At 40.6% G+C, this 26,346-nt stretch overlaps 1 protein-coding gene across 1 annotated transcript; it reads left to right on the forward strand.

Moving 5' to 3' along the window:
• The first annotated feature begins 23,064 nt into the window (after positions 1–23,064).
• On the forward strand, positions 23,065–24,003 carry LOC138262346 (olfactory receptor 1f45-like). Its single transcript, XM_069212244.1, has one exon. The coding sequence runs from the start codon at positions 23,065–23,067 to the stop codon at positions 24,001–24,003; it is 939 nt and encodes a 312-aa protein (XP_069068345.1).
• The last annotated feature ends 2,343 nt before the right edge of the window (positions 24,004–26,346 follow it).

The following is a 26,346-nucleotide window of genomic DNA, read 5'->3' on the forward strand; positions in this document are numbered from 1 at the left end:
AAGTGTGTGGCTGGCCTAGTGACTCCCTTACATCTCCCCTGGAACATATCTACTGTACTGTGTCTCCTGCAGATGTTGCCTGCCTCTGCTCTCCATTACACTGGCCGTTGGTTTAGGGGGCCATTACCACATAACATTTTCAATACCAAACACTTGATAATGTCACAATAAAGACACATATGCAGTTGCTGTGATCTATTGTGTTTATTGTGCATACAAGGGAAATGTGAGTAAAACATAATTTGTGCATCCGGTGATGAGTGGGGTCCTGGTAGTTGCAATCAGAGTAGGTGGCACAGCTGTAAGTAGCACAGGTCCAGTGTCCAAGGGCAATGGGAAAATAGAGTAATGTCATTGAACAGTCAACAGGGTGTCTCAGTGGCACACAAGCGAGAGTAACCGGGAGAGTTTCACTTCCTGGCAGTGGGTTTGATCTTTGCATCTGCTCCAGCCGGTTGTCTGGGTGGACGTCCATGTTTGCGGTGGGGGTTCTTCAGCTACAGAGGGAGGGTTGCTTGAGGGCTGTGGCTCGCCTGGCAAGGGCCTCCATTCCACTAGCTGCCCCAGTAGTGGAAGGCTCAGATGTGATGTGGCTAGTGGAAGGGGCCTGCTGGTGGGAGGAGGGAGCACGCAGGGTGGTGCTGATGTCCCAAAGCACCCCTGCAATGGAGGCCATGGTGGCGTTGCGGGCCTGCCACTGCTGCATGACTTGGTGGTGTTCCCTCTGCAGCATTTGGTTTTCCCCAACATGTTAATGATCTGGCCCATGCTGTCCTGGGATTGATGGTATGCCCCTCCCCCCCCCCCATTTGCCTGTGCTCCTGGCATGGTGTGCCCACTCTCAGCGTTACCAGGTCATTCATTGTCTTGGGTGGGAGGGGGCGACTCAGGTCCCTGCACTGTGGGGCACACTAGTGGTTGAACAGTTCTGGGGACACAGGTTTGGGGACGAAGGGTTGGCTGTGATGATGGTGACACAGGGTGGTTGGGGAGTTTGATGTGGGCAGGGCGAGGGAGGGAGTGGTAGACTGAGCAGGTCTCCCAGATGGGCCAGGTAGGTCATCAATGTCCAGACATCCAGTGGCGTTGTCCTCACTGGGGTCTTCATCCTGGGGAGGGCCGATAGTCTCTGGTGGCAGAGGATGGAGTGAGTGAGAGAGTTAAATGGTGGATGTGTGATTTGTTATCTCTTTGTCTGATGCATTCAGTGGCTTGATTTGATTCCCAGCAAGGGCAATGACAGGTGCAACACTGCAGACACTGTTTATGGATAGTGGGCAGTGACATGTACCATGCTCCATAGAGGTTGTTGTCAGTCTTGTTAACATTTGGTCAGTGGGTGGGTTCTGGTCCTGTGTGATGGGTCACAAGACAGGTGTGCCCTGTTAGCTCATGGCAATTCTGGCTTGCTAGATGTGAGTGGGAATGGCTGTACATTGCAGCATGGTCTCCAAGTGGGAGGAGGGTATGCGTGTATGCAAGGTTGCTTGTTCTGTCTGTGCATGCTGTGTATGGAGTGTACCTTCTTTGCTGCAAGTCCATGATCAATCCATTTCACGGTTGTTGATCTGGATATGTGGACCTTAGGTTTGGTGACACTGCTGGGGCTGTGTTTGGCATTGTTTGCAATTGTGTAGTGCCATTAAATTGCTGTCATTGCCATGTAGTGGTCCTCAGTTGCAGCATCCAGTCAGTGTAGCTAGTGCAATAGTCATACATGCAAGAGATGTGATGTGAAATGCACATTTAAGGTTTTGATGTAGATGGGCTAGTGCATTGGGGAAGTCATAGTGATTGGATTTGGCACTGCTATCCATGCACTTGCCAGGGACTATATGGGCATTGGGGCTGGGTGGTGGTGTGGCATTCAGGAGAGGGGTCTTGAGTGATTAGGTGGGAGATACAGTGGGAGATAGTGTATTGGGGAGTGTTTGGGTAGTGAGGAAGCATGCTGGACAGGAGTTATTTGTGCCAGGGAAGTGGTAGTTACATACCAGAGTCCAGTCCTCTGGGTATTCAAGTCAGGCTCTCTGGATGCAGGATGTCCAAGACCATCTCCTCCCATGATGTGATTTCTGGGGGAGGAGGTGGGACCCACCGCCAGTCTTTTGTACTGCAATTTAGTGTCTCAATGTCCTGGAACGCACCTTCCCCTGGAGGTCGTTTCACCTCTTCCTGATGTCCTGCCTTGTGTGTGGATGGTTGCCTACTAAGTTGACCCTGTCGACCATTCTCTGCCATAACTCAATTTTCCTGGCAATGGAGGTTTGATAGACCTGTGCTCCAAACAGTTGTGGCTCTATCCTGACGATTTCATCGACCATGATCCTCAACTCATCGTCTGTGAAGCATGGGTGTTTTTGACGGGACATGGTGGTGGTTGTGTTGCTGTGGTGGGTGGGTGGTGTGGGTGGAAGGGTACAGTGTAGGGTGCTTGGTAGAGAGGGGGTGTTTCATTGTGTGTGAAGCTCAGCTGTGGTGTTTGTGTGTAGTTGTGATGTGTGTATTGTGTTGTTCGTGCAGTTGTGTGGTGTGTGCTGAGTGTGAAGTGTATATGTGCATATGTGCACATGGTGTACAAGTGCTGGTAATTCGTTTGTAGCTCCCGTGTCTGTGAATGTTGTTTTGGTAGTAAAGGATTGTGGGTTGTGTGGGGGTGTTTTATAGAATGCTGTGAGTAGGTGTGTCTGGTGGGTATGTGTTTCAAGTGTGGGGAATTCGAACAGTCCAATGTGGTATTGTGTTCTGTCTGCAATGAGTTTTTGACCCTTTCGATTTGCACCACCAATGGTTCTTGCACCATGGAAGAACCACTGTGGTGATTTGTGGCTCGTAATGTGGTGGATGGAAGGTTGTCGGGCTCGCAGTGCTCCTCCTGTGTCCTGGCGGGGTTGGATTTTTGGTAGTTTAGAGGCGGTCTTCAGAGTGTGACTCGTAATACAACGGTCTAATTACTGCCAACATGGCGCTCTTTTGGCAGCCGCCACGGCGTCGGTCTTGCAAAAAGACCGCCAAAGTCATAATGAGGCCCTTTGTGTCTGATTTACAAATTGGAAAGAAGAGAGAGAATGAAAGGGGCATTACACTCTTCATTTTAATTTCCAAAGAGATGTCAGTTCTTTGCAATTGTGGTTTCAAACTATTGGCTAGATATCGAGAGACAACATGGGGTGGTAGTCTATTTTCTTAGTAGAGGCTGTCACTAAGGTACAGCTTTGTATTTGTGACTGTTGGCCGGTGGTGTTAGGGTGAGCAGACAGTGGTCCTAGAGACCAATGCATGCCTTCCTTCATGTCATTATCCGAATAGGGACGTTTGAAAACAGCCATGTCACTTTCATAGACAGGGTTACTTTTTTTGTAAACAATGTCAACATTCCGGTATTGCAAATGCAGGTTGTGAGTACTTTCCTCACTGAACTCCATCACTACCTTTGCAGGGGGTCACCAACAGAAACAAGCTTCATGAAAATATATGAAGCAAGGGGTTAGGCCTCCCTCTGAAAATGGGCATTTTGTGCTGTATCTGACGAGTACATCAGTCACAGCTCAAAACGAAGGAGACTTTGAAAACCAGTCAGTTTTCACAAAACACCACCTGGTTTGCAAATTGACTTCAGCACATCGGTGGCATCAAATGGAACAGAGGAAGAGCTGTATTCTGTGTTTAAATCAATGTCACAGTCACCAGCTTGGGTGTCTGACGCAGTCATATGAGCGTGCCATGTGCTTGATATGTTTCCACATTTAGTTGCGTATGAGCTGCAAAGTAGTTCTTCTTGGTTAGTAGGTAGACTGATAACCAGTGCGTGGGACATGTAGATGCCAGTCACTACTTCAGATGTTAAATAGTATCTTCAGAAACACTAGGCACCTGTAAAGGTTCTGGGTAGCTGCAACTGTCAGCAGAATTCTTGACACACAGATAAAAGTTTGGCTGCTGCTTTAAATTATGCACTAAGAAGATACACTAAAAGTTAAAAACTGCTGTGTTTCTGTTCATCAGAACTCAGATGTATCGAAGTCAAGCTGTCCCCACTGAGTCACGGTCCCTGCAGAGCAACATTTGTGGAAGATGTAGGTGCGCCTCCCCTGTGCCTATTTTTTTTAATTCCTATTGGACCACAACGTCAGAGTCTTGCACGTTTAAAACAGCCTTGTTTCCAGCCCATCCGACACTGACTGAATACAGTACCTCACAGCCTAAATCAGGTGTATGTTAATCTGTGTCGTTCATGTTCTGACAAAGCAAGTTTTGTCATGGATGGCCAGCCCGACTCATGACAGCAGATGCCTTATCGACTACATCAATTAGATGCCAGGATCCTTTCATCTACAAGTGGTCCTCTTTTGTGATTTACATACAAAATTGGAAGACCTCTTTATCCAGAATAGTTGGTCATCATGAACCTTAGATAAGAATCAACAATCTCTTCACCGAGAAGAGGCACTCCTGGTGTATTTCAGACCAATTTCGGCGAAATGCATCTTTAGAAAAGAAGCTGTTGGTGATGTTTAGGACTGATGAAGACAGGCTCAAAATCATTACATTGAAAGTATTATTGAGTCTTTTTTTTGTCTCATGTTTGCAAATGTTTTTAGTTGACGGATGTTTAGTTTCAGTTAAAGTAAACCAGAGGGTTCTTCTGCTCATCATTGGCTGGTCTCCAATAAAGCACATTAGTTCTTCTTCATCGAAAAGTAAGCAGGTGAGAAATCTCTTTGCATCCTTATTCTGGGCAAGCAAAAGGGCACCAGTGCTGGTTGATCCACTTCTTGATCACGGGTCGGTTTTTATATGCAGTTTAGTTTCTGTCGATCTTTCATAGATGCACTGATACCTAGGTATTGGTTGCAATAAATAAAAACAAACATATGGTAACTCTGTCATCTCATATAATTTCTGCTGCAGAATTCGCATTGTCCTGGTACCTTTCTTCCAGAATGCCCATTACATTTCCTTTTGAGAATGTTTCACCACTCTTGGGACAATTCTGTGATTTTTCCGTTTATTTGGTCAGCGGTTTAAAATGTGCTTTTTCTAGGGACGGTTTAAGGAGTATGGGGGCCATGGGCCAAACCTAATTTGGGGGACGCGTTCAGAAGAGCTTTAAATATATGATCCAATTTCAGTTCTATTGTGTTATCTTTGTCCAGGTCATTTTGACCGGGTCGTTTTTTGTATCTTTGATCTTAATTTTTTTTTTTTTTATATATTTTTCTAAATTGGTGTGGGATTTTTCTTGTGTCCCATTTTCACTTTATTACTGTTTGACACAGAGATACTAGACACGACCCAGGTCCCCAGACCCAACTACCAAGCCAAAAATGCATTAATTTCGGGGTGTAACATCGCACACACACTCCCTGAAACTATGTCCTTGTAAATAGAAGTAAAAGATAAGGCATGCACATACAGACCCTATGGATAATGCTCTGTAGCTTGTAATAACACACTGACTTTAATTCATTAAGGCAACTTACACTTTTGAGTAACTTTACAGCTTTTTAGCTATTCCCAAGAGCGAGGGCTATGCAATTTTCAGAATTTACAATTTTGAGTAAGTATAGTACTGTTTAGATTTTTACAAATTCCCAGTGTAAATGTTCTCCACACGTGTAGCTCACACTTAGATTTGTTTGAGTTACCAAAAAGTAGTAAGCTTATTTAACAGTGTAAATTGCTCAAAAATAGATAGCTTCCAAGCCTTTCAATTTAGTGGAGGCATGTTAGTTACACTTTTGGAGTAATATAAACCTTGTATTTTGTGATTAGTCAATAAATAGTAATCTTACTCACAAGTGTAAATCACTCAAAAGTATAAGTTACCTTTGTGAATCAGGACCAAAATACATATTCCAGAATGTGCAGGATGGTGTACACCATTAGAACAACACTTGCAATCATACAAATATAAATAACGAGTCTATATAGAAATGATTAGTGCTACATAAGAACTTTTTAAAGTTGGTGTGTGCACCGAAATCTACAGGTGAATACATTTAAGTGTTTTAACAGGCCTGTCAGGCTAACACTCTAATTGACATAGAAACATTTTATGCGGCATCATACTTACGGCCGTGCAGAGACACAGAGAAAAAGAAAAACAGGACTCAACACGTGTATACAGAATTGAATTGAAAAAATGCCAACCACTGAATCCGTGAAACACCTTGTCTGTTGAAACGTAGCTGCTGTAATTGTGAAAGGTGGAGAAACCACACATTTTGTATAAATGTAACAAAAACTAAACTAAAAAAAAATATCCGATTGAAAGAGAAAAGATCCAAGGCTGAATATGCGTCCTATTGGGTGCCCCTACAAATAGAGTAGTTTCTATGTTCTATAAATTGCATCTTTTGTAGTAAAATATGTACTGTTGTATTGCCAACAACATACTAGATATGGGCACACACTATATGTCCACTACATACACACACACGTGCTCACACAAGTAAACACACATAAGTGGAAACCTAACCCATCACATTTGTCGAACTTTTCTCTTCCGTATCACTCCAAGCGCCGCGTGTAGCAAAAAAACAATATGACACCATCAGAGTGACAGGAAAAGAATGCATGTGGGGCAGAGCCCCTACTCTGATATGAGTGGACCTCACAAGATTATTTTCTCAATCAGCACATTTGGGGGAAACTAGATACTAACAGGGAGCCATATCTACCACCTTTTTGTTGTCAGTGTCCCATGTACCAGCCATTAGGGAACTAGAATGCTTGTGTAAAATCAATACACACCATGTTGTAGGCCACCTCCCTCTCTATAGGCGCTGGTGATAATCAGAAGCTCTCTGTCACTGGAGGACCCTCACCCAATCCTTAGTCATCACCAGAGAACAAAGGAAGATAAGTTAAATTACAATAAATGCTGTAGCAGTCCAACAAGGTTGAAAGAGTTGGGCTGGACCGCAGTGAGAGGGTCACAAAGTAAAGTGCTTTTCCTGGCCTAAATGGTGTTAAGAGTCGCCACTGTGAAGGGATAGTTGCTGCCCCAATGCACCTTCCTGTGTTTCCCGTCACTCTGTTGAGGACTGCAGTTGTTGGCACATTTTCTAAAAGGTCTGTTTTACTTCTTTCCACAGTAGCATTTGGATGTAGGTTTAACCTTCCTTGTGGCTGAACTATTGGAACTAAAGCACAACTACAATCTGCAAAGTTTAACAAGAACTTATTGAACATGCAGAGGGAAAAATTAGGCAACTTTTCAGACTGATGAAAAATGTTTGCAGTTTGGCTACAAACAAGTATTGTATGCTGACGTTTTGATACATTGATATATAAAACACACTTGGCAATAAAAGTGTGGTTTTTTTTTAAGGCTCCTACTGGTGCAGCACATAATAGGGTGTAAAGAGCATAAGGTGCACAGAAACATTAATTTATCCTAAACTGATTTTTTTTTGTCTATTTGTAACCTATTAACAGATTGGTTTACAAATGTTAGCAATATTTTCGCTCATCTTGCGCATATCCTCTGGGGTGGATCCTCAATAAATGAAAATCTTTATTTCGCTGTCTTTCAACGTGCAACTCCAAGGTTTTGAGATCTTATTCACAAGTTTAGAAGATCTGGCATGAGCTTGTATTAATAAAATAGGTTTGTAATTACAGGTGTGATACAATTCTTAACTCCTACAAAGTTTGTGAAGTTTCTAATTTACGACCTAGACAAAACTGATATACAGTCGTGCTTTTCAATGTACCACAACAATTATAAGCACTGTGAAACAAAGCAGGCAAGTCCAACATTTCAAGTAAAATTGACAGAGGCACTCATTACACGCAGCCTGTAAAGAGCCGCCTTATTTTCCTGGATGGAAATTACCATTACCAGAGGTCCTGCAAATTACAGGGGTGGGAAGAAAACAGGTATAACTGGTTTTTGGAGTAAAAAAGTCCAGGGATCGGTGTTTCTGTATAGAGAGACCCACCCATCTGATGGCTAAATTTAAATACACGAAGAAACTAGATAACCTGGAATCAATACTGGCTTCCCTTCTTGTCCAAACTGTATGAGCCCGGGAGAATATTTTATTTCACAGGCCCCCTGTTTTCTTTTTTTTTTATCACACATGAATGCACTTTTTAAATGCTTGATTTCAGAATGCCCGCTGTACAAGCACATCTTATATTTGATGTGATACACTATAATGTTGCTCCATCTATAATAAGAATGTAGGCCACATTTTCGGTATGCATGTCAACTGACTTGCTCCTTATTTCACTACTTGTCATTGGGGGAAAAGCCATGAATGATTCTACACATTATCACTTTTAATAAATGTCTGTCTGCCTAATGATATAACCCACTAAGCTGAGACACTTTTCCATGTTAAAGAAATACACTATTTTGAATTTTGAAGAGATTGCATCATAATTCAAATTATGTTTGTTGCACGATATAAATACCAAATCTTTTCATGGCTTGCCTTTTGCACAGAGTCTTTATGCTAAGTCCAGCCCATGGCTCAACACCCCCCAATTAACTTACCTGTATACCCCCCTTTATTTGTCACTCGTCCTTAGTACATGGAGCAGCCAGTCACTTGATAAAATAATTGTTAAAGGCAAGGACTAGAAGCATGGAACCCTACTACCCAATCCGACAACTCTACCATCAAAGCACCTTGTAGCAGAACTGAAATAGAGTGCATGCAGTAAAAATTAATTTAAAATAAGTGATCCCAGGGCAGGGACTCCATGCCACTGTGTTGCACGTGACCGTAGTCATGAGTTCCCAGGAAGCAGTTCCAGGCCACTGTGGGACAGGCAAAGATGTGCTTCAACAGGGGTGTTTTGGATGTGACACTTAAAATTTGTTGTTTTGGTAGTTCGGTCTGTGAGCCCTGTGTCGAGTCGGCTATGTCAGTGTCAGCTTTTCTCTTTCCAAGGGTTTCAACTTGTTCATTTTTTGAATTGGGATCTTATATATATATATATATATAATCCACAGTACGCACAGCCGAAGGCCATGTGTATTGGCAGTTGTCTGCACTTTCGCTGTGTGTAGTGTTGGTTGGCTACCACCCGAAGATTGGGAGTCTGGCCCTGCTGCTTTAGTCCAGGCTCTGTGGCCAACCCCTGCTATGTTTTCTTTCCTGCTCTCACTCACTGTTACACTCACCAGTTTGTCCATCCCTTTTAGCCACTCTCACTTGCTCTGAATCAGATACAGGAAAAAAATATATATGTTTTTATAAACCATTTAAGTTTGTTGTAAGAAGATTCCTTTTTTGTGTGTGTTACCTATTTTGGCGGAAAATTAAAGAACAATACAAAATTACATTGAAAAAAATATTGGGGTATAATATATTTCATAATGTAATGAGAAAATTGTTGGGTTAAAATATGTTTTACACATCATCTGATTGGGAGTTACCTTATATTTGCACTCTCTTCCACAAGGCTGTCTACAAGAAATGACCCTTTAATGCAAGAAGCCTACCTTTAGAAAGCAGGATCCATCTCTTCCTCTTTCTGCAGGCAACCACACTCCAGAAGAGAAAGCATAATGTAAATCAGAAGATGTTCTCACCTGTTCCACATCCTTTCTCCTCTTCTTAGCATTTAGCTGCTGCCAAGCATTAGGATTCTTGTGATTTGAAGATTTCAGAAGCTGTATTGTCCTCATCCTGCTTGTGCCTAGGGTACTCCGGCTTCTTGCTATACAAACTGTTCTTTTATTTGTAAGTTGACAATATTTTTTTTTATCTGGTAAAATATTTTTTAAAATCCCAGACAGTAGAATCTGGTAGTGAGCTGGAATCCTCAATTTGATCTTCTTCCAGTTCTTCAATTCTGTCTTCTCCTTGTTGCTCCAGATTTCTCCTCTCCTGTTATGCCCAGAAGCCATTGCAATGGAAAAAAGAATTTGGTACAGCAAAGAACCTATACAATGTCCTTTTATGCAAATCACTCATATGGCAATGAGTACATTTAACCATGCAACAAAGTAAAGAACTATTTGAATATGGATGCAATCTTAGGGCCCAATCAAACCTATACAATAGTCCATACGGAAAATATTCCCTGGATTCACAATATTGGTTTCCAGTACTTCAAATCCCAAATTGCCAAAACATAAAAGATTGAAAAGTAATTCTACATCCGTGACTTGTTTGTTGAAGTTAGAGAATTCCTATTTTCAAACCTTTGTTACAATTTATTTTCAAAGGGACCGCAGAACTTGTATTTGGATTTGCGGAATTCAGAAAGGAATTGTGCATCTCTGCAATAGGGCAGGACCAAAAAAACTGGAAAAATGCATGTAGCCTGGAAGCACTGTCTATTGGTGTATCTGCAGAGGAAACACAAATCCTCAAATGAAAGAAGAAAATAAAGGTCATATGTGATTGGCTACAAATACCACACTTTATGAAACAAGCAAACAATTTCGGCAACATAAGAAACAGTGGTATCTCACAAGATGTTATTAAAATAAAAAGTGCTCTTTCATTAATAAATCAGGGGAGGTATTGGCAAAATCTATTTTGCCTTTAAAGTGTACTTTTGAAATTTTTATGGCATTTAAGAGACTTTTGCTGGAAAAATCCATGTAGTTTTGCTCAGCCGTAGGCAAGACCAGCAAGAGAACAAATTGCACCATGCAATCAAGAGAAATGTAATCTCCGACTGCAGATTTCCACAACATACTATATATTCTGCAAGAAAGGTATTTGTTAGTGTATGCATAACCAACAACTCATCTGAACAGTCATAAAACAACACCTAAAGAAACACCATAAAGGTTCATAATCAGCAGGGGTTGGATGCCAATGGAGGGTGGTTTACAGGGTCTGGCTAGAGGCTAGGTCTTGAAGCCAACTTTGCGGCTGCATGGCCAAAAGCTTTGTGCAGCACTGGTTGGTGGGCTGCGATTGGTAGGTTACAGGACCTACAGGCAACTCCAAAGCACTCACCCAAAGACCATACACAGAGTAAGCTGTTCCTTTGAGTTGGGCACAAGACCTATTCAGAGCCTGTGCAAAAACATGAAATTTACAGGGGAAAAACTGAGTCATGCCTCTACCAACAGGCCCATAAGTAATCAACTGACATTCATTAATTAATGCAGGTTAGCTACTCCCAGTGTAATATCTATCTAGCTGCGCAAGTGTTTTTTAAGGGTGGGCATAACTCACGTAATTTGTCTCTAGCATTCTTATGTGAAATTACAGCAAAATAATGCAAGATATGCAAACTTCTGCATGTAGCTTAACCCACCAGTTAGTGCTCCTTTCTTAGCATAGACCTAGGTTACATTCTGCACCAACAAAATAGCACTAAATGCAACAGAGCATTGGCAGCAGCAGCCAGAAGCCACTCCTGCTCACTATGTTCATTGTTCCTGTGCTCCTGCGGAAGGATTTTTGTGCCAAATTACTCAACATTATGCAAATGTGAGTACAAATATAATTTTTTGTAATTTCAAATCAAAGAGTAAAGCAGAATTGCCAAAATTACTCCAATTACTATAGTATAATTGTTTTGCAGAGGGCTAATGTTTTCCCATGGAAGCGACACGCATTGCCAGTGCAGTCCTTTTCATCTTCACTAAGAGTTTGATATGTTTTCTGAGCAAAAGTATAATAACAGACTGAGCTTTGGGATCTCCAGACCCTTTTGCAGCCCTGTCTTAGTCAATATACCAACATGAGAGAGAGAACCTGACAAATCACATATGAACTACGTGAGTTTGATGAGATGAGCAATGATGTTGGTAGTAGGTTCCAAACCTTCTTTCACCATGAATAAACACACTCTAGAATACACACTAAGAAAATATGTCATGTTTTTTAAAAATCTAAATCTAGTTATAGTGCATATAGTGGGTACAATGTGACTATAAAACCAAACATAATAGTGGTGATAACAATGATAGAAAAATTGCCACATTTTAACAGTATTTAAGAGTGCATTTGTTTTCCATCCTCTCCTCTTTGCCTCTAACTAACATTGCACTAAAATGTGCCTGTTTGAATTTTATTTTATTGTCCTTGCATTTCACCTGCTCACTTTAATGAAACAATGGAGTTACTATTCTGTATGAAGACCGCTGTGGTATATCTCTCTGCGTGCTCAACAGCCATGGTAACCACAAAAAGCTGAAAAGACTTGCCTGCCAGCTTGATCTGCTTACCATTGAACTTTGAAAAGGAAAAGATGTTTACAGCATTTATCTGTGCTATCTCTCAGCTCCCTTCTCCCTGCGAAATACTAACCTTTATATATAGTTTAAATACTTCTTAAATACACCATTTAGCTTGTTAAGTGTTAGTAAAGTCAACAATCAATATATGAGCATACCCTCACCTACCTGTGCTTCAATGGAAAACATGCAATACTAAACAATGCTGAGTGTGATGCATTTGTGATTGACAAAAAGGGCTATTAAATACATGAGTATATAAAATGCAATAGGGAGAATCTAAGTGAGACAAATATTATATTAAGCTGAGCATGGGAATGAAAGGGTAGGCATGGGGGGCTTGTTCTTTCAGTATATGAGGCATCCAATACCTACTCAGAAGCACCTGCTTACTGCAAAGTCTAGGGTTCACTCTAAGTTTGAAGGTGTTTTCTTTGTCACCTTACCACTCAGTCAATAGGCCCAAATGGCAGTATGCATCTTGATTATCTGTCGGTGCATTAGAGAGTGGTCCAAAAAATGTATCTATGTTTTCGAAATACCAAAATAAAAAAAAAATATTGTTTTCTCTTGCTCTTTTTTTTTTTTTAATAGCAGACATTTATGTTGAGTTACTAGTGTGTGATGTTTACATCCAGAAAGAAGAGTTGACCTTTATATCCAGGCACATTGGCCATGACAATTACACCAGCTGGACTGAAAATCCACTCAGAAAGGCCTAGTCACAAATTCCATTTTGTAATACCTTAGTAGTACTGCAATAGTACTACTAACGTGCTTTAAAAGGCTATTCACAAACCTACAAGTGTAACTCTCCACCTCCACGCCTATATTTTTTATGGGGAGATCTTCCCACATGTAAATTTATCACTTAGTAGTAAATGTAGAAGGAACCAGAGGGAGTGGCTGGAAAAAGGCACATAATTATTGCTAAAAGGGTCGGGGTTAGGGAGGAATTTAAAGAGGTTAGAGGAGGAATTTATGGAAAGACAAGCACCCACCCATGGAAGAGTAAGTTCATTGCAATTCACAAACTGTAATTCTAAAGTTACCACAGCAAAAAATGGAACCAAACAATCTCAATTTACTCCAGGTCTTACCTGGATTACATTGAGCACCACTAATGACCAAATAAGTTTACTGCAGCAATTGCCAATAGATAATACTAGAGGTAGGGACTTATATATAAAACCTTAGCAAATAATGTTAATTTACATTAAATTATTTAAAATAGTTAAAAATATAAATAAATATAATTAAATCTTAAAGAACAAAAAATAATAGAAATGTTTCATTTAATTATAAAAACAATCTTACATTATGTTGTATTAATCTGTAATTAATGTGCTTTGATTAATTCAATACATCACATTTAATAATTATTACTCCATAATGAGTTATTTTTATTTTTTCCTTTCAGTGGGAAATTAATTTTCAATTTCGTTTAATTTAATATATTGAAATTAGTTAAAGATTTAATTCAAAATTAGGTTAATAGTGTTGTAGCCTTTTTTTACTTTGTATATTACTATCTAACATAACAATGTCTTTAAAAACTATTCTTGGTTATCTTTCCAAGTTTCCTGCAACTTTGTGCTTGATTTAAGTCCAGGTACTAAACCAAGCTGCCAGAGAGATTAGATGAAGTGCTGCTGTTGGTGTTGTTGATTTAGTAGCAGGTGTGTCTTGGAATGGTAATTGTAGCAAAGATGGGCGCTGCTGCTTAATCTGAAACATGCTCTGGAATCTGAGCCACCAATGTGGTCTTTAGGGATTGATGGAGTCAGCACTTCTGTTCTCATTACCCTCAAAGTTGCAAACTTTAATCGTTCAGTTCAATCACTTTTATTTGTTTTAAATGGAGACATCCAGTCCTGAAATCAAAATAAATGTGTATAGCCCTTGTTTGTCTCACAGATCCAGTATTGTGTCACAGAGGTACTCTTCGCAGTGCCAGGACACAATTTCTTCTTGCAGTCTGTGATCTGTATTCAGGAAAAGGATTAAACTGATGATTAAATCAACTACAATCTCATTGAACTGAATTATGATATTTCCACATGGTGCAGTGTGCCTGAAGCAAGTGCAACAATTAATAGCTTGGTCGTGGTACAATCCTACTTGCAGACTTCCCATGTTAAAAATCTCAAATGGCACTAGCATTTGAATCAGGTGCTACATTAGACCCCATTCGTATACATTTATTATTTTGGCTTTGGCAGTTGCAATACATCTCGAGTGTACCACATAATCATTGACCTGTACTGCACAAAAGGGCATTGCAGCACATAGAAGGCGGGCTTTGAAAGAATGGCTGAAGTGTGTGCAAATTCTGTCAAAGGTGACAAGTATGTTGCCGGCTGAACAATTAGGTTGATACGATAAGCTAAACATAGCACTTTGAAGTATCTGCCGTTTGCTGCAGCTTTTACTATAATACTCATAGTTCAAGTTACCTTCTTTATGAAGAGTCCTTTCATACACAAATAGTTGTGGGCAAAAGCCAATTTCTGGAAAGTTTAAGAGTTTTAGAATGTTGTATCCAAGTATAGAACTATAACATTATGTTATAATGTAGTTATCCTTTGAAATCACTTTTATTTTCTGTAGAAATGTTTTACATAACCTTAAGAAAATGTTTCCTTTTTGTACAATAAATACATTTTTATGTGACTTCCATGTGAGTTATTTGATAGTGCATGCACAACTCAATTTCCAGTTTGCCCTGTTCTTCAATGCAGTTTAGACTAAACACAGATTTACAAAGCAAAAGGAGAACGCCATAAGAGTCAGTTCTAAACCACAACATACCTCTCAACGTTATAATGAACCTAGACTATCTTGAGTTGACACCAGTGGCTAGTCTTTGCTTAAGCACCTTTAACGAGACCCATCATGTAGTGATACAATAGTAGATTGTAGCTTGACAAGTGATTCACTTATCTGCAGTGAGATAAATGGACTGCACAGGGCTCTTCATCATTGCATCACCAACCTATTCCAGCACCTGATTGTGCAGCTGTGGTTCAGCAACAACCATAAAATAGTTCTGCTTAAAAACTTCCATTTTAGACAAAGGTACTCCATAAATTTCAGAAACCACTCTTCTTCCACCAAAAAAAGAGGAAGTCAAGAGATAATTTTGGCCAGTTTCTCATTTTATAGGTTTACCAGATTGCTGATTTAAATATCATGAATAGAATACATTGTAGGTTCAGTGGTATGGGGACTCCTCCCTTAACAACGCTTGATAAAGGCTTTTGTGACAACCCTATCTCAAATTACCTCCATTCTGGTAGGCCGCTTGGATGCTTTGGAGCGATAGTGGCATCCCTCTTTTCCTTCTGCCAAAACTGAGCATGCTGAAGGTTATGAATACACACTACACACTGTTAGCAACAGGCTGCTGCTCTTGACAATGACATCTCCATCATCAACACCTCCTCCCATCTGTTCAGGTTCTTCTCTCTCAGCAACAACCTTCTTTTTCAGGTGCTATTCCCAGGGGGTTGGATTTTGGTTTACCTATGGGACAATTGATCCCATATGGTAAAGCCCACCTAGCTTCTCTCAATGCTCTTGTCTGCTGCATATTGTGCAGTGTGCTATGTGGTTCTCCTCATTTGAACTAAGTGCAAAGAAGTCACAAACAAAGGATTATGAGCTTCCTTGTAGAACCAAAGCAAAATGTTGTGGTATGTTTTGTGCTGATGTGAAGTATTTTGAGAAGATGGATATAGGTAATGGTGATACCAACACAAGCTGAGCATAAGTCATCTGCTCTTCCAATCTGTGACTCTTGACATAAACAATCCCTGATTCATCTTCATGACTGAAAACATCTGTTTTCCTTGTCTGGCATGCCAGATGGTGAAGACTGTATACTATTGTAAGAAGTGTCATTACAGTTGGTGGTCTAGCAAGGTTCCTGCAGTGCTCCAAACATCAGATGTACCCTACTCTTGTTGCTGTTGAGTGTCCGAGAAAGATTAATTGGCTGATTTAGAGTATAAAAGTCAGTGATTACTTTGTTGTGACTGCAGAGGACACTGCCTGCGCCTTCCTGAGAAACCTCCACCATCCATATTTAGAGCTGTTGTAAGACCCATGAATAATGGCTAAAGATTGGGAGGAATCGCTGTCACGAAGGTTCCTGTCAATGTTGTAAAAGGTTGATGGATGACTTCATGAAACAGGATAGCTGTGCATCAAACCTGTACAAAGCTTTACTGTTTTGCTAAACAAAATCAATTTCAGACTTGCTTAGCCCAATCATAACGGTCATTTATGCATCACTAAGAGACATCTGCTTTGGTTCTGTTGGTGGTGGCATCACTGTTGACAAAAGAGTAATTCTCCAAATGTCGTCCTGCCCAGAAGACGGCTGGGCTAGTTTTATGTTGTTCTACTAAGATCAGGGTTATTTTTTTGACTCAATAGATTAGGATCATAGAGATTACTTTTTGTGTTTAATTCTGATTTCATTGATTATGTGTTTTATTCTTATCTGTTTTATTGTTGAATTTGTTTTAAGTGTAATATTCAAAATTGAATTCAATTCAATTGAGGAAATAATATTAAGAGTTTTAACTTCTGGAATTGACGGGGAAATATTGCACAGGGTCACTGACATATAATTTCCAATGAAAACAAGACTACTATTTAAAAAAAACAGGGACATCTATATTATATATTAATATACCCCTTTATTTTATTTAATAAAGAGGGAAGCTTATAAGAATGTGTGTATGTTATCCGAAGAGAACTGGAAAAATAAGATTCATTTTTAAGTATACAACATAGACATCATTTTAATGTTGAGGTCTGAAACACAAGAAGAACTGGGTGTCATTTTTCAAGATTTTGACCAGTCAACAACGAAAAGTCAGAATTGTGGCAACATAAAAGAAAGTGAAATCTTTTTCTGGATGTGAGTGGTTTTCCGGCATCTCTACAAATACATCACCTAGAAAGTTTCTCTTAGGGTTCTTGTTTTATCATCCACCACAATTAGTAATGGGTCTTACATGCAGCCATATCATATAATCAAAACGCATCATTACTAATAAGTAGGTTTCAGAAAATAGTTGAAAGAAATGAGAAAGCTATTTTGGAAAATAGATTATCCGAAACAGATTCACAGTGTTATAATAAGAGCGAGTTCATTGCAAGAAAAGAGTTTTTATAATTAGGAAAAAGAATATAAAGGAGATAGACAACTTGACACCATTCACATTAATTAAATCAATCAAATCAGATTGCAAAACACTTGAAGATTAATTGAGCATTAGTGATAAAATCACTATGATATAGCACATATAAACAAAACAGACAAACAATATCCATTGGAAAAACAGGAGAAGTAACAATCCCATTCCTCTTTTTTTATATTGCACATATGTTCATCAGCTCTAAAAGATGATACTAATCCTTGCAGAGGAAAGAATACAATTATATGATTATCCTGCATGTGCTATGGCCTACTCTATACGTAACAACATGTCAGTTTAAAACTATTTACATAGTCCATCTACTAAGCGCACCATTCCATGTTTGAGAGGATATTTTTGTAATCGGTATTTAGGACACTGTGAGAAAGTAACTCTTTTTGCGTAACCAGCTACATTGTTTTGCTCACTTGCATTACTGCTTTTTGAACTCTGCACACTGTGGCACTGCTGTCCAGTAACCTGTGTATGTGCAGTGATCCCTAAAAAAAAGTAATATTTTCTAATCCTCATTTGACATATTTAAGTTTACAATTAGGCCATAGAATATGGTAGAGAAAAATACAGCAATGGCACTGAATGATAAAGGTTACCTGTTGACTACCTTTGCAGCTTGAGTCCTGTAGATTTTATACCTGAAGTTTAACCTGTCAAAACACCCTTAATGGCCAGGTAAGCCCACTGCCTCAAAATTTTAAATGTCACCCCAAAGTAGTCTTTGTAGCCATAAGGCAGAGTGCCTATTATTTAAATGTAGAATTTGTGGCAATTTACTTTTGACACCCACCCACAGTGACTAGCACTCAAAAGCTACTTCTACTGTAAAGTGATATGGCGGACCTATGAGAAAAAAAAATCTGAATAAAATCATAACCCTGCTGCTCATGTTTGGTACACTATTTGTTGATAAAATCCAATTCATTGTTGAAGCTGGATTTTTAAAAAGTATTTAGGAAAAATGACTTTTAAAGTGTTAGATTTTGTCTTCTTGAGCCCCTGATAAGTAATTAACATTTAGCCTCCTGGCAAATGACCCTTTTAGGCCTTCTTTTAAATGCGTCATGAAAACTGCTCTCAGAGCTGTTACAATGGCTTTGTCCTTTTCACAGTAAGACCGGAATCTGATGATTATGACTGGAATGACATCTGGATAGGGTCTAGGAATTTCATTAATTTGAAAGGGGCCAGGGTGAGGTCTACCTAGGCATAGTTAAGTGTGAGAGAAACCTGACATAGAGAAGCATTGTGTTCCTTAGGCTATCTGTCACCAGTTTCGCACCAGCTAAAGGAGAGATGGAGCTGGTCACAGAACCAGTTTGTATTTCTGAGGAAGAGTGGGCTGCTCGATACCTTAAAACTCCCCTTGCTGGCACTTAAGCTCCTTTCACTGTCAAACAAATTCTGCTATCTTCGATTTACCTAAGAGTAGTGTACTGTGGCATAGTGTGCAGTAAGGGAAACCGGATGGACCACATATTTGGGAAGGTGTAACATTGGGAACCTTTTCCTTATTGGTTAGGGAATGTCTAGAGGTCACCACAATCACTGGCTATTGATTTCTAAAAAAGTGGCACCTCATCCACAGCTCATCAAACCTTCTCAAGAAATGTGGATGAACAGAAGAAGACTAGACCTGCTGTTTGAGACTTGGGTGGAGTCCTCAAGGGCTTAATCCTGCTGGTGGCCTGTGCTGAAGGGAGTCTTAGCCCATAAGTGCTGCCCCTAAAGTCTTGGTAACCTTTACAATTAGCAAAAGGAGCTGCTCCAGTGCTCCAGAAGCTCTGCAAAGTTGGGACTTGGGATATTTTTTGGCTTTGAAGACCTCTGGAGCACTAACAGGACCAGGCCGCAAAGGCGCCTGATTTTGAAACAACTTTTTTTTTTTTTTTAGATAGAACTTCAGGTTTACCTCGCTAAAGGATGTTGAGCTCTATAAAAACAAAACTAAGGGTCAGATTTACAAGGACATTACGCCTCCTTGTGCCACATTAGCATCATTTGTTTTTAAACTAATGTGGTGTTAGGTAGGCATTTCTGCAGAACCGTATTGACAAAGTGGTGCATACTAGCATTGCACCACTTTGTAACCCCTTGTACCACATTATGACTGTGCCAGGCGTACTGTATGCGGGGGCGGAAATAATGGCACAAATATAACTGCGTCATTTTTTCTGTCATTTTTGATGCCTGCATATTGCAGGCGTCCAAGTGACAGGCCCATGATAAGCTATTGGCCTCCTTAGTGCTTTGGTGGACTAGCACCATAATTAATGGCACTAATCCAGCAAATCAACACAATACCGTAATAAATTCTGACGCAATTGTGCTAACGTGCACCATGGTGCAGTGTATTGTAACTACAGTACTACCATGGGGGTGTGAAAGGGACTAAGGGTGGCGCAAGAAATGTGGCGCTTCAGGACTGATGTGCCACTTTCTTGTAGATCTGGCCCTAAGTCTGAAGGTAGAAATCTTGATCCAATAAAGAAGCAAAAAGAATCCTCCAAACAAGAGGACTTCATTGACGGTGTACTTTGAATTTCTCTTGCTCTGAGCTTTTCCCATCAATACCAATGCCTTTAATGGGACTTAGTCGGTGGCTATCTGCCTTTGATAGGGCATTAGTGTAGGCAGCTCACAAACTTGTCTTACTAAAGGATATCGACTTTAATTTTAGAGACTACATCAAAATGAAAAATCTTTGATCGTGACAAACCTGCTTGTTGTAGCTGATCCATGCTCCATCACTGGTGGCCTGAAATATTTTCTAGATCACAGATGGCACATAGTTAATTAGATAAAGCATGTGGTCATCCATGCACTCCCGTGCGTGATGGCACAGTAATTTCGAAGCCTATTCTACGCTCTTGTTGCTCATTCACCTAATCATCTTTATTTGCTCTGATTCAATCAACAAATCATTCACCCACACTCACTCACATCCACCCACTCATATAAATTCCACATTTAGGGCCTGATTACGATGCTGCGGTGGCTGTCAGACCACTGCACTCCAGGCGGTCCGCCCGCCACATTACAACCCTGGTGGTCGGACTGCCAGGGGACTGCTGAGCCCACCAGGAACATGGTTCCCAATGGTCTGATGGCAGTCAGAGTCATAGTCAGCCACGGCTGCACTGAGTTCACTGCTGCTGTGCTGAACCAGAGTCCAGTTTCTGCTAGCCTTTTCGTGGTGGGGACTCCACCATGATAAGACTGGCGGAAACACAGTGCAGTGCAGGGTGCCGCAGAGTGGCTCCTGCACTGCCCATGGCATGGGCAGTGCAGCCCCTCCCCCGCCCAGCACCCTTAGAATACGCATACATAATGATTTGCAGACAGTGCGCATTCCGAGGGTGCTAGTGTGCTAATGTGTTGGCCTCGGCTCCTTTAAGGGACAAATACCCTAGCACTGTTCCCATCTGGCTGACCGGTGGAAATATCATAGTATGGTGGGGGTGAAGCAGCCAGATTGACCGCCACCTCATCCCTGCGAGTTTGGCGGTCAGCTCGTCCGACCACCAAATTCGTAATGAGCCCCATAGTGACTCTCCAATCTATACAACTGTGTTGAGGCAAAATATCTGAACAAAAATCTTGTGAGACAAAATATTGTTTCAAGAATATCAAGGACAAACTATCATAGAGGTAAGTTTCAATGGTTAGGTAAAGGTTTGCTATATAACTTCACATATATGTACCTTCACTATATACATATATTTTTACTAGTATGTAGATGTAGAGAATAGTAAATTTATAATTATCTACTTGTACTTACCTTCTCAATATTTTGTTCCACAATATTTTTGATACAATATTCTCTCCACATGATATTTTTGGTTCCCATATTCTGTCAGTGATCCATGCAACCTACTACACAAACACAAAGTTGCGCACAAAAGAGCAAGAAGATTCATTAATAAAAAGTCAGATCTACTGGCTTTGTCAGGGCTTATTTAGTTTTGTCACAAACAAAGACAATAAAGAAGTAAAACAATAACTTAGTGGTAGTAGGGTCACCGTTAGTCTACAAATATTTGACATTAAAACATGTCTCCACAGAATGTATGTTAGATGGACCAACATGATTTCAGCATTTCTAGTTTATCTCCAATGCATTAAGTAAGCAATATGTCACACATGGTTATTTCTCCTTGTAAAATATTTATAGATATGTCCTTGCTTACAAAGATCACATGAGATACATGCAAACCACACTTTGCTTGATTACAGAAATTTCATGAAATTTCACAATAACGTTGCAATTTGGCCTGGCCCTACTTATGACCAATAAAGACATAACAGGAGGGGTGTGATTCTCTCTAGCGTAATTACCGTAAAATTACTCATAATTATGTGAAATTGTGTGAGAGGGGTAATCCTGTATCTAACGCTATGTTCTTGTAAAAATTTACCCTCACATCTAAAATTGGCCTGAGGATGCATTTTGCTCTAAGAAAATAACACTAAATGCTGCAGAAAATGAACAGCAGAAGGCGGCATTCACTCTCTCTTAGTTTGTTGTCACTGCGCTCCTGTGGTAGGACTTTTGCCCTAAATAACTCTTAATTACTCAAGCTGGCTTAATCATGTAATTTCAGGATCTTGACATTGCAATTGTAATGTGGATATACTCAAATTACTCAGGTTAGGTGTCATTAAAGCTTCTCCTAGGCCTACTGATATCTTGGTATCCCACCTTTACCAAACAAGATAGACCAGGATGATTTGAGCATTGAAATTCATGCTTACTAATAAAGTACCACTCCAATTCACATTACATATAATGTGATAATATGGGATGATTTCAGTCTATTGAGTCATACTTTGGATGGAGTTGCCCAGTATCAGCATGACAGGATGATGCTGTGCTGCATCAGTTAATGTGCATGCTTTAACCTGTTGCTGAGAGAAGACTCAAAGCAAATGTTGTAATAGGTTGACCTCAGTTGCTTCCTCTTGCCAGGAGATCCTGAATTAAAGAAACCTTTATTCTTCTTCGCACGGCATTGTGGACCAGCTTATTTTATCGTCTTTACACCAGTGTCCAACACAAGCTCATGTTACATTGGGTATGAGGAGTGCTTTTTTAAATCATGATAGTCCAAAACTCCTCTTATAGTTGAGGTAAGGAAGCAATGATGATTTCACAATACCGATGATGGCCAAATTAACGGTGGGATTGCCATTGCATAAAGTATTAGGGCCTGACTCATCAAGTACATGAGGCCCTGTTCAATGTCTTTTAAATGACAGGTGAGCTCCACCATGCAGGAAAGCCAGTCTGGAATCATTCAGAAATTGCCTATTTTAGAACATTTGTGAGGCCATGGGTAATTGACATCATCAGTGAAACGTTACACAGATAATGTCTTTCTGGACTGATATTCCAAATTATTGAGTGTATGGGCTTCAAACTGTAATTCTTAGCAAGAAAAGGCATTATTAGACAGGACAGTTGTTGGAGCTATGCCTTTAAGAGCTTCCATTTACTCCATTGAATTAAAACCTTATCGTACTCTGAGAGTCATGATGTTTTACAATCAGACTTGAAATATTGATAAAGAGACATTGATATAGATTGTCCAAGAACTGCAACAATAGTCACAGAACAGGCACAAAACTTTACTGATCATATCATATTTCTTCCAGTCTCTACCTGCTCTGTACATGGAACCAAATAATCAGACAATTGAGTTCATCCTCCTGGGGTTCACCGACCAGCAACAAAAGTCTGTGGGCATGTTCTTGCTCTTTCTCATCATCTACATCATAACCCTGATAGGAAATATTATCATCATGGTGGTTATTCGAGGTGAACCCGAACTGCATACTCCTATGTATTTCTTTATTTCCAACCTGTCCTTTGTTGACATCTGTTTCACAACTGTCACTGTACCCAGACTGCTAGCAAACTTCCTGATGGAGGTAAGGTCTATTTCATTCACAGGATGCTTCACACAGATGTACTTTTTTGTGGCCATGGGTACTACGGAGAGCTTAATTCTTGCTGTGATGGCTTACGACCGCTGGGTGGCCATCTGCAAGCCTCTTCACTACACTGAGGTGATGAGCCCCCTGTTTTGCAAGGGGTTGGCGCCTGGATCCTGGCTTGCTGCCTCCTTGCATACCCTGCTACATTGCATCACTATTTCCAAATTGTCCTACTGTTCAGACAACCACATCCATCACTTCTTCTGTGATATGACATCGCTGCTTAAACTTTCCTGCAGTGACACCTCCACCAATGAGCTTCTTATATTCACTGAAGGTTCCCTATTCATTGTGGGTCCTTTTGTGTTCATATCTGTTTCCTACATAATCATTGTCTCCTCAATCCTGAGGCTCTATTCTGGGGAAGGGAGATGGCAGACATTCTCCACTTGCTCATCACACCTGACTGTAGTTTCCTTGTTTTATGGCACAATCATTTTCATTTATTTCCGCCCTTCACTGAGTTACTCATTACAATATGACAGGATTGTAAGTGTTGTGTACTCTATGATAACCCCTATGTTAACCCCAATCATCTACAGCCTGAGAAACAAGGAAGTCAGAGAGGCACTGAGGAAAGCTATTCAGGGAATTATTCCTTCTAAAGATAAATGAGCACTTTTGTTTAGAATTGAAATGGGAATGTCAGTGGCCTTCAAAGGAGGTGTGTTCTTCTTTGAAAATTGCAAGTAGCCATTTAATCTCAAGGAAAAATTAGCAAAATCTCAATTGCTATCAGATCACTCTCCTGCCCAGGATTAACACTTTTCTACTGACAGTCATGTTCTACTCCACTGAAACAAGTAACTATCCTTTCATACTTTGACATGGTTCAGTAGTCTTCTATATTTTGTCATCACCCACTAAAAATTGCCTTTGGCACCACTGCTGTCTAATCACATGCCAAAGGAAGCATAACCACCTCACCCCTAAACTCGAGGTTCTTCTACTGCATGAATCACATCAAACTGAAGGCACCTTAAATCATCTGTAAGGCCAACAAACTTAGCCACTCTGATAAAATGTTCCTAATCTTGGACCTTATCTGCTACAGTGGCACACTGATGAAATGATTCTACTCCGGGACCTTACTTGCTACAGTGACAGCATTAACCAAGTGCTGCTAAGAATCCTCAAAATAAAGAGGAGACTGCAAGAAGACCTCTGGCCCTTTTGGTTGTTCACACATTATGGTAAAACAGCCCCTTCATTTGAAACAGGACCCTTCACTCCTTTTCCTGAGTAGATAACTGAGGACTTCCCTCTTTTCCACTCATCTCTGTATCCAGTGATTAATTTATAAAATAATAAGTACTGAGGGCCAGAGGTTTGCTCAGAAGCCTTGAGTTGGCTCTATTGGATGTTGGCATGCTGAACACAAATGATACATAATCTTGATTCAACTTCATGTCCCTTTAATTTACCACCAGTGAATCCCTACTCCTTTATCTTACTCTTGCATGTTCCTGCTTTCTCCCGTCTACCTCTCATTCCTCCATGTGTGTTTTTCCTTCTAAGACTGATGAGGTAAAATGAGTACTGTTTCCCAAAAAATAGTGCCAGTGCCCCCCTGTAAACACCAAAAAAAGCTGAAAAGTAGGTATTCGCAATGCAGCTATATCCACAATAAAGATAATGGTAAACAATGTGGCAGTTCATACATTACCCACTTTTCCAAAAATAGGAACAATTTGCAGAAACTGCAAGTTTTTTTATTTTTATTATTGGCACTGGTGCCATACATCCTTGACACTGTATGCCTATTTGTTTTTAGCAGTGATTCAAGATGATTTGGAGCAACATATTGTTAACATATCCCTCTCTGAACCCTGGAACTCAGACCCGAGATAGAAAACCAGTTTTAAAAATGAAGAAATTTGTAACATCCTAAAAGACCATCATAAAGACATTCCTAACATGTCTCAGAACACAGCTACAATAACTAAAAGATACTGAGATAATATATTCAAAATGGGTGTGAGATAGGAAAATTGAAGACATAGGGGCAGATTAAGATTTTGGTGGACGGAAACACGCGTCCACCAAACTTTCAACTGGGTGGCCGCTGCCATGCTGGTGACCTCCACGCCAGCCCCATTACGTCTTTCCCACCGGGCTGCCAGTTAAAACCAAGGTTTCCGCCGGCAGCCCAGTAGGAAAGGAGCAGCAGCATTGTTGATGACTCATAACAGCGGCAAGGTTGCCACACACAGGGGGCACCAGCACCCTCGGAACGTGCACAGCCTGCACCACAGACAGTGCACATATTGAGGGTGGTGGGCAGGGGGACCCATGGCATCGGCAGTATAGGTGCTCCCCTGTGGCCCCCAGCACTTATTCTCCACCAGTCTTTTTATGGTGATTAAACCGCCATGAAAAGGCTGGCAGAGAACAAGGTTGTAATCTGCAGGGTGGCGCTGAGTTCCGTGCCGCCCTAGGTGATTGTAACATCCTCTGCCATCAGTCCAGCGGGATCACTGATTCTGGCGTGGACAGCCGGAGGTTGGAGGGTCATCCCACCAAGTTTGTAATGTGGTGGTCAGACCACCACAGCTGTGGCGGTCCAACAGCCAAAAATTTGAGCTAAACCAGATTCGCTTTTAGTCCTGCATTCTAGGGCACCTGAAATGTGATTCTTTAAGCATGACTTTAACTACAGTTGTGCACCCCTTGCCTGACTACATTGAGATGGTACTTCTACTGTTGTATGGACCTTCATAGCTGTTAATGATACCCATGGCAAATGCTTCACTTTAGGTCATTCCTTGTTGCATCTGTCACCCTTAGGGTGGTCTTCCCCCAGGATTTTACCTCCATCCCCATTTTTTTTTTGCTGGTCTTAATACTCTGCACACTTCACCACTGCAGACCAGTGCTAAAGTGAATGTGATCCTTTCTTAAAACATGCTAACATTGGCTTATCCCCCAAACAGCATATTTAATTTACTTAAAAATGGC

The sequence above is a fragment of the Pleurodeles waltl genome, chromosome 10 (assembly GCF_031143425.1).
Source record: "Pleurodeles waltl isolate 20211129_DDA chromosome 10, aPleWal1.hap1.20221129, whole genome shotgun sequence".
Taxonomy (NCBI): domain Eukaryota; kingdom Metazoa; phylum Chordata; class Amphibia; order Caudata; family Salamandridae; genus Pleurodeles; species Pleurodeles waltl.

Bases quoted from the DNA above. Each gene is read 5' to 3' on its own strand.
- LOC138262346 (XM_069212244.1), top strand. From the start codon at position 23,065: ATGGAACCAAATAATCAGACAATTGAGTTCATCCTCCTGGGGTTCACC.